Genomic DNA, 8,884 nt, shown 5'->3' with positions numbered 1-8,884 from the left:
GGTGGATGGATACGGAGATGAGATGAACCCAGAGAGGACACTGCAGGAAACCGTTAGAGTTGTCCTGACGAGGATGGCACATTTGAGCCCGGCTCTGACCTCTTATAGAGATGGAGATCCAGGGCGGCTCCTGTACTTTGTGGGTGGGTGAGGGAGGTAGGGTGTGTGTGAGAGAGTGTGTGAGTGCCAGACCCAGCTGTCACCACCAGCAGACTTAAAACTTGGAAGACCAGTGTTCCACCCTAGTGAGGAAACTGCAAAAGAATTTTGTACTCCTGAGATGTATTCACCCTTCAGACTATAATGAAGGGAGTGCAATAAGACTACTAGGCTTTTGACACACACTGTGTGTATACAAGTTGTATGCATGTGTGTGTGTGTTTATGAGCGTGTTTGCAAGTGTTTTGTGCCAGTGGAGGAAATCCCTTTGACAGTTAGAGGCAGAGAAAGGAGGCTGAGCCAGTCATGTGAGGATAGCGATTTTTTAAATTCACCATTTAAGAAGGATTTGGCTGACAGGTAACTCCCTGAGGCGATGTGAGATCATCTGAGACAGTTTCACCACCCTTTTACAGGTCATACGAATCAGCTTGAGAACTTTGGTGCCCAGTATGGGTATTTTATTTTATTTTATAAAGTTTATTTCTTTAGAAATAATCTGTGTGTGCATGTTTGTCTGTCTTGAGCATTGGTTATAATTAAACAATACTTTAGGTAAAGTGTGGTGGGGAATAACGAGACATTTTTTCTTAGAAGGAAGAATCACAAAGTTTTTTTTTTTTTTTATTAGAAGAAAGGGTGCATTAAATGTCTACATTAAATTTTGAGTAGAAAAATGTACATTTTCTTCTAATAAAAAAAAACAACAACTTATAACCCTTAGTAATAAAGCTTCTTTATTCAACATATGAATCTCAGAGATAGATAGAGAGGGAGAGAGAGTGTAAATGCTATTGCAATGCTATTCGGCCCTAAAGAGAGAGTATCTGTACACAGTGTCAGATAAGAAATTCAGAAGCACGTTGACCAGATACAGACTCAGCGGACACAAGCTGATGATAGAGACTGGCAGACACAGAAAATCATGCTGCCCCCAGAGTAGAGATTGTGTTCACACTGTGATCTGAATCAGATGGAAACAGAACTGCACTTCCTAACAGAATGTTCCAAATACACCGTAGTAATTAATTTTGCACTACATGCTTAACACTTTTATATATTATTATTACTATTCTTCTTCTTTTTTTTTCTGTTAATACATATATGCACTATTTGTAAGCAGCCCAGCTGCAATTGCTTTGGCAATACAAATGTACAGTTTTGTGATGCCAATAAAGCACACTTGAATTGAGAGAGAAAGAGAGAGAGAGAGAGAGAGAGACAGAGAGAGAGAGAGAGAGAGAGAGAGAGAGAGAGAAATATTCTGTTTTCATACACTAGAGGTCGCTGTGAGCGCACTAGATTCAGTAGCAGCGCTGATTCTCGCAGCTTTTGCCGGGTGCAGTGGCGCGCGCCTGTAATCCAAGCTACTGGGAGGCTGAGGCTGGAGGATCGCTTGAGCTCAGGGCTTCTGGGCTGCAGTGGACTATGTCGATCGGGTGTCCGCACTAAGTTCGGTATCGATATGGTGCTCCTGGGGGAGCCCGGGACTACCAGGTCGTCTAAGGAGGGGTGCACCGGCCCAGGTCGGAGACGGAGCAGGTCAAAGCCCCCGTGCCGATCAGTAGCGGGATCGCGCCTGTGAATAGACACTGCAGTGCAGCCTGAGCGATACAGAGAGACTCAGACTTTTCAGCAGCAACATAAAGAAGCACAAAAGAAAAATCTATTGTCCAATTTAAGTTAGATCAATTAAATATTGTGATTACTCTGTAAAATAAATTACAACAATTTTAACGTTGTTTTCAATTATAGTGTTTCACAAATGTAAAGATGTCAATACTTTGCAAACATAATAAGCATAACCAACTGCAAATATAGGCTATAGAAATAATGAATGATTCAAAGGTTAACATTAAGATAAAATGGATTAAAAATTGTCAGATTTATTGAGATGAATGAAATACTCTTGATGTGCATTATGAAAGGCATTAGATGAAAGTTATTTCTAGATGCAAATTAAGACTAGTGGTTAAACAGTTATTGTGTGATTTTGTCTATTGTGCTAAATCAACTTGCATGATTTTTTATTTTATTTTTTTTTTAAAAAAAGCATTTTTGGAAGAAAATGTAGTTTACCACCTTTTCTGTCACACTAGAGGTCGCTGTGAGCGCACTAGATTCAGTAGCAGCGCTGATTCTCGCAGCTCTCGCCGGGTGCAGTGGCGCGCGCCTGTAATCCAAGCTACTGGGAGGCTGAGGCTGGAGGGTCGCTTGAGCTCAGGGCTTCTGGGCTGCAGTGGACTATGTCGATCGGGTGTCCGCGCTAAGTTCGGTATCGCTATGGTGCTCCTGGGGGAGCCCGGGACCACCAGGTCGTCTAAGGAGGGGTGAACCGGCCCAGGTCGGAGACGGAGCAGGTCAAAGCCCCCGTGCCGATCAGTAGCGGGATCGCGCCTGTGAATAGACACTGCAGTGCAGCCTGAGCGATACAGAGAGACTCAGTCTTTTGTGTGCAAATTTACCATTTTGTTTTAATGTAAACGTATCATTCTTACTGCATTAGTTTAATCTAAAGTAAAATGATGATTGTCCTATAATAGGATAGCCTATATGTTAGACCGCAGCATTTAATGATGACATTTTAAAATAGCCTGGAAAAGTGATTTCAGGTTTGCAGTAGCCTACGTTTCATTTATGAAAGAGGACTGAATTACTACTTTCATATGTAAGTGTTCAAAGCAACATGTGGCAACTAACAGATCAGGCAAAAAAGAGCCTCTATAGTCTGTCGACAGACTTTAGCAACCTGGTGTTAGGAGCACACTTAACCTCTGACCAATAAATGTTGTACATGCTCATATGGTTTTGTGAGCATGTACAGCTTTGCTCTTTTGCACTATTTAGCTTATCAAAAACAATGCTTAGAGAAATGTGCACAGTAGTGTTCAACAATCCCATATGGTTCCATTATCTCCAATACTCACACTGTCCCAGTGTATTAAAATACATTGCCTAATGTGTTGTGTCTGAATAAAAAATGTTGCGTCTTCGATGCAGACAGACAGATCACATATAAGATGAAAGTAATTTAAATATTAATTATTCTCTCTGCACGAACACATATGCATACACAAATTACAGTTTTCTGTTTTTATTTTACAGTTTCATTACTGTTATGTATGTAAATATGTGACCCTGGAACACAAAACCAGTCATAACTCACTAACTCACCAAGAACTGAAACAGTAAAGACAGAAAGAGAACAGAAACAGTGAAAACTATTGCTGGACAGTTTTCAGATGCAATATTTCTTTATATTAATTTTAATGATGTATATAATGAAGTTTACTGTAAGAAATCAGATGATTTTCCATAATCACAGAAGACATTGAGCAAGGCAACACCACTGCAGATTTGTTTTTTGGTGAAAGTGCTGTACCACACCCAGTCGACAACCTCTAAGCCTGATTGCAGCAACTCGTTTTATGCTCTCTTTTAAGACAGACGATAAAACTATTACGATATAAATACTACTAAATCAACAGAACTGGAGCAAATGAAACAGTAAAATCTCAGCATGTCCCGTCAATAAGCATCTGAGCAAAAATAATGCCACACCTATGTCTGCCAAAAAGTCTGATTTTCATGTATAGACAGTTCCAAAAGTGATTTTGTATTTTTCCTCTTTTGTACTTGTCTCTTTGCAAAGATTAAAAGTCATTACATGACCTGTTACATCCTGCATATCTCATAAATGTAAGTGAAGAACAAATTTGTGGTTAATCGTAGCCAAATAAAGCCAAGATACAGTGAAGTACATTCCAAATTGCATCTCTTCCTGTGCATATGTTTTGTGCATATTCCTCTGTATATAGAATCATTTTCTTTTATCCAGACCAGTTAACACAATTGCAATTGTTTATGAGGTCAAAGGTTTTTACTGATAAAGGGGAAGTCAATGGCCAGCCAGCTTTTTTTGACCTTCACTTCACCACTTTTGTGATGGATCTGTTGCCAGGCAACTTAAACAATATTGTTGTGAGCCTGTTATGGAAGGAACATGAGTAACACCGGGAAGACTGAGACCCAGTTTATTTCCCTCATAGACTTTTCAAGTGATTTCCTGTAAACATATTATTGTGAATTATGTGGTACATAAATCGCAGTCTAAATGTGATATCAGGAATGTGATCTCATTTTGTTTTGATGAATATTTGACTCATATTTAAAATATAGTGTGTTCAGAAAAGAAATACAATGATGTCATTCTTGACAGCAGCTTTATTTTCAGAGACAGGTTTTATCACACACAAAAGTACAAATACGAGCGTCATCCGTTTTTTTTTTTTCAGTAACACTTGTTTCCTTGTTCTCAATTACACTTTCAATACACATTTAAAACCAAATGTATGTGTGTGTCCAGATGGTGTCTCATAAAGCAGTGTGCTCTGCATTTAGTTGTAGGTATGCTGTGTCTGCTTGATAGTTGTTCCACCTGTGGTGACGGTAATAGTTCCACCTGAAGGCAGAGAGAAAGAGTCAGTAATGCATAGCATTCACTACCTGCAGTATACTTGAAATTGACCATCCAACAACAATATGCAAAGAGAGATTTCACTTACCTGGTATCTGAGTCCTGGAAGGAAAAAAAAAGAATCAATGCATTAGTGAAGCAATTCTAGAACAAAGATTATGGAACATGATCCATGAGCACACAATTACTCCATGATGGAAATTAACTTACTTAATGTCCTGGTTTTCCAGGAGGCTTCTGTAGGTGGCGATCTCCTGCTCCAGACGGCTCTTGATGTCCAGCAACATGACGTAGTCTCGTCCCTGTTGCTCAATGCTAGCCCGCATTTGACACAGCTCGCCTTCCAACATGTTGATTTGGTTCTGGTAGCCTGCTAGCATAGCACTGTACCTAGCCTCTGTGTCTGCCAGTGAGTTCTCCAGTGCTGCTTTCTGTTTGAGTAAAGAGAACATGCAGAAATACATCAGTATAAACTTTATTTTGTTCTGTGAAACAGTCAAATGGGTTGGAATGAAATGAGGGAGTAAGTTATGGCAAAATTGTCACGGGTAAACTATCCCTTTTTACACCAGTGCGCAAGTCCACAAAAGGTTACAAATGGCTTCTCCTCATTCCTTTCATCGTACCTCACTTACTATCTGGGATTTGTAGGACTTCATAAATAAAGCATTTTTGACATATCTCACACTCACCCTCCCTCTGTTTCTTGTACATCTTTGCCTCCCTTTCTGTGTCCTCATCTTGGCCTGCTTCCCTACTCTTACGTAAAGTTTTCCTGCCTTTGGTTCAGATAATGAAATCTTTCTCTCTCTCTCCCCCCTACAGTTCCTGCATTCCACTTGTGTCTCACCATGCTGAGTTGAGACTGTAGCTCGATCTCCAGGCCCTGCAAAGTGCGTCGCAGATCCGTGATCTGTGTCTTGGTTGTTTGAATGATCTCTGTGCTCTGGGCCACTTCTTTGTTCAAACCTGCCGTCTAAAAGAGAGACAGAAACACACAATATGAATTCAAGTACTGAATATCGTAACCTTAGCTGTATTGTTTTACAATAGTACCACTACTATAAGGTACCTGCTGGAATATGTGGTTTATTATTCTGTGAAATCGGTTTTGCTGTATGTATAATGGTAAATCAGAATTCACAACCAAAGCATTCAAGGAGACAGACGAGGTTTTACCTGGTTTTTAAACCAGTCTTCCTGTTCCCTGCGGTGTTTCTGTATGATGTTTTCGTAATGAGAACGAATCTCGTCCAGAACCTTGTTCAGGTCTTGCTGAGGAGCAGCATCAACCTCTACGTTCACTGTGCCTGTCAACTGAGACCTCAGTGCAGCCAAGTCCTGTAAACCCACAGAGCTCAAGCATCAGGTCACTGATTGGATTCACAAGTTACAAAAACATCTACACGCAAACCACTACAAACCTCCTGGTGGTTCTTCTTCATAAACGCCAACTCATCCTGCAGAGTCTCGATCTGCATCTCCAGGTCGGCCTTTGTCAAGGTCGTCTGGTCCAGCAAGCGACGCAGGTTGGCGATGTCAGCCTCCACAGACTGCCGCATTACTAACTCGTGCTCATATCTGATTGGTGGAGAGGCAGAATGGAGAATAAACTCACCAATAATGTTTTAAAAATGACGAAATGAACTTTTAAGATGCTAAAGCTACCAAACAGAGAAATATTATTTGAGAGAACTCACTTTATTCTGAAGTCATCAGCAGCCAGTTTAGAGTTGTCGATCTGCAGGAGGATGTTGGCGTTGTTGATGGTAGCATTTTTAATCTGTAATAAAAAGCATTGATATAAAAGAATTTCCTAAATACGGGGGAAAATATCATCAGAGTGTTGCATTCCAAATGTGTCAGACTTTGTAACTGTTATATGAGAAGTGTATGCATTGTGTTGCAAGGATTCTCAATGAGTCTAGAATCTGCAGTCTGTTATTTAGCAACTAGATTAGTACGCTAGAATTTGCTGGTCTCGTGTCATATTCATTCAAAGATCACTGTACCTTGTCCTTCAGGTCATTGATGGTGTTCCAGTAGGCGCTGTAGTCCCTCTGTGCAATCGGCCCCTTCTTCTCATAGTACTCACGGATCTGCCTCTCCAGAGTGGCATTGGCAGCCTCCAGGGAGCGCACCTTCTCGAGGTAGGACGCCAGACGGTCGTTCAGGTTCTGCATGGTGGCCTTCTCATTCTGCTGCATGTAGTCAGTGTCCCCTGAAATCACGAATCCAGCGCTGAGTCCTCCACCATGTCCTACACCATATCCTCCACCATATCCTCCACCATATCCTCCACCATATCCTCCAGCGTATCCTCCGTATCCACCATATCCTCCACCGCTTGAAATTCTAGAGGAAGAGATGCGGGTGCTTCCGCCATAACCACCTCCATACACGCTGTAGGCCTTTTGAGGAAAGACTGTTGAACAGCCACGACCCTTGGTGATTATGGACTTTGAGGTCATGGTCTTGGGACCTTGGGACCTGGAGGACGTCGTGTGGATAGAGACCGACATGGTGGATGGATGCAGAGATGAGAAGAATGCAGAGAGGACACAACAGGAAACTGCTGGAGTTGTCCTGAAGAGGATTGGTGCCTTCGAGCTCAGTTCAGTCCTCTTATAGAGATGGAGCTCGAGGGCGGGTCCTGCACTTTGTGGACGGGAGGGGGGAAGGAGGGTGTGTGTCAGACCCTTCTGCAACCTCCAGCAATGCTGAGACTCAAGGACCAGAGTTCAGTTTCCACCCTAGTGAGGAAACTGCAAAGGAATGTCTCTGTGTCTGTATGATCTACTGCAATGTTCTCACCCTTGAGATTTCAATGAAGGGAGTGCAATAAGGTTATGAGCACTTTGACACACATGTGTGTTCATGTGTGTGTGTGCGCGCAAGTGTTTTGTGCCAGTTTTCCTTTCTCTGTCAGTTTGAAACAGAACAAAGACACTTAATCAGTAATGTGAGGATACCAAGTAGTTTTAAACTAAGTATTTCTTTTTGATTAAGCAGTAAGAAAATATAAACCTGAAAGCAACCAAATGTAAGAGTTTCAGAGTTCAAAATGTTTGTTCTCAGGCTGCTGCTGCTGCTGTGAGAAGGAAAGTCGTAATTTGAAACCAAGAGGACACTTGTGCTGTGTCCTTTTTGCTCATAAAGACTCATTTGTCAGTGACAAATGAGAGTGTGCATGGTTAAGAAAAAAATCTTTTTGTATCAATATTAGTTTCATTCTCTTTTTTTCTGCATGTTTGTCGTACCACATTGCATTGTTGGTTGTACTGGATGACTGGATGTCATATTGTGGACAAAAGATGTTTTTCAAATATTAATAAGCTAACAGTTTGAGTTACAATAAAATTAAAATGGTGCAATACTATGTTAGGGGCCGTTCACACAGAACGCGCTTTTCCATTCCAATGCACTACTTTTCCACTGTTTTTCTATGTAAACGCATTAGACGGATGTGTATAACCGTTGCACTCGTGTCTTGCATCTTTTGCGTCTTTTTTTACATGCGTTCTAAAAATGTGGTGCGCAAGTTAAAATCAGTTCAACTTTTAAAAAAATGTGTCTTGAGACCTTGCGTTTTTTTCCTATTACTACTCGCGTCTTGTGTTTTTTTTAAAGGTGCCCAAGAATGCTTTTTCACAAGATGTAATATAAGTCCTAGGTGTCTCCTGAATGTGTCTGTGAAGTTCCAGCTCAAAATACCCCATAGATTTTTTTTTTATTAATTTTTTTAACTGCCTATTTTGGGGCATCATTAACTATACACTGATTTTGGCAGCGCCGCCCCTTTAAATGGCGTGCTCCCTGCCACACGAGCTCTCGACTATATTACAGTGCATTTACAAAGTTCACACAGCTAATATAACCCTCAAATGGATCTTTACAAGATGTTCGTCATGTATGCTGCATGCACGCTTCGAATTATGTGAGTAAAGTATTTATTTTGATGTTTACGTTTGATTCTGTATGAGTTTGAGGCTGTGATCTGTCACTAAAAATATCATGATATCATGGATCATGTCAGTTATTATTGCTCCATCTGCCATTTTTCGTTGTTGTTCTTGCTGGCTTACCTTGTCTGTGCACAGATCCAGACGTTAATACTGCCTTTCCTTGTCTAATGCCTTGAACATGGGCTGGCATATATGCAAATATTGGGGTCATACATATTAATGATCCCGACTGTTACGTAACAGTCTGTGTTATGTTGAGATCCGCATGTTTTCTGGAAGTCTT

At 41.0% G+C, this 8,884-nt stretch overlaps 1 protein-coding gene across 1 annotated transcript; it reads right to left on the bottom strand.

The window, feature by feature from the left end:
• Positions 1 to 4,371: 4,371 nt before the first annotated feature.
• krt94 (keratin 94) lies at positions 4,372 to 7,219 on the bottom strand. Its single transcript, XM_067388432.1, has 8 exons — positions 6,649 to 7,219; positions 6,337 to 6,419; positions 6,061 to 6,217; positions 5,816 to 5,977; positions 5,487 to 5,612; positions 4,847 to 5,067; positions 4,725 to 4,738; positions 4,372 to 4,621 (listed from the first exon to the last, which is right to left on the bottom strand). The coding sequence occupies exons 1-8, from the start codon at positions 7,156 to 7,158 to the stop codon at positions 4,557 to 4,559; spliced, it is 1,338 nt and encodes a 445-aa protein (XP_067244533.1). The 5' UTR covers positions 7,159 to 7,219; the 3' UTR covers positions 4,372 to 4,556.
• Positions 7,220 to 8,884: the final 1,665 nt, after the last annotated feature.

The sequence above is a fragment of the Chanodichthys erythropterus genome, chromosome 6 (genome assembly GCF_024489055.1).
Source record: "Chanodichthys erythropterus isolate Z2021 chromosome 6, ASM2448905v1, whole genome shotgun sequence".
NCBI classification, from domain to species: Eukaryota; Metazoa; Chordata; class Actinopteri; order Cypriniformes; family Xenocyprididae; genus Chanodichthys; species Chanodichthys erythropterus.
The sequence above is the reverse complement of the archived record's forward strand: the minus strand, read 5'-3'. Positions and strand labels throughout refer to the sequence as shown.

Bases quoted from the DNA above. Each gene is read 5' to 3' on its own strand.
- krt94 (XM_067388432.1), bottom strand. From the start codon at position 7,158: ATGTCGGTCTCTATCCACACGACGTCCTCCAGGTCCCAAGGTCCCAAG. The intron at 6,218-6,336 runs GTGAGTTCTCTC...TCCACCAATCAG, and splicing joins GCTGATGACTTCAGAATAAA to ATATGAGCACGAGTTAGTAA. The intron at 5,613-5,815 runs GTAAAACCTCGT...TCTCTCTTTTAG, and splicing joins AAGACTGGTTTAAAAACCAG to ACGGCAGGTTTGAACAAAGA.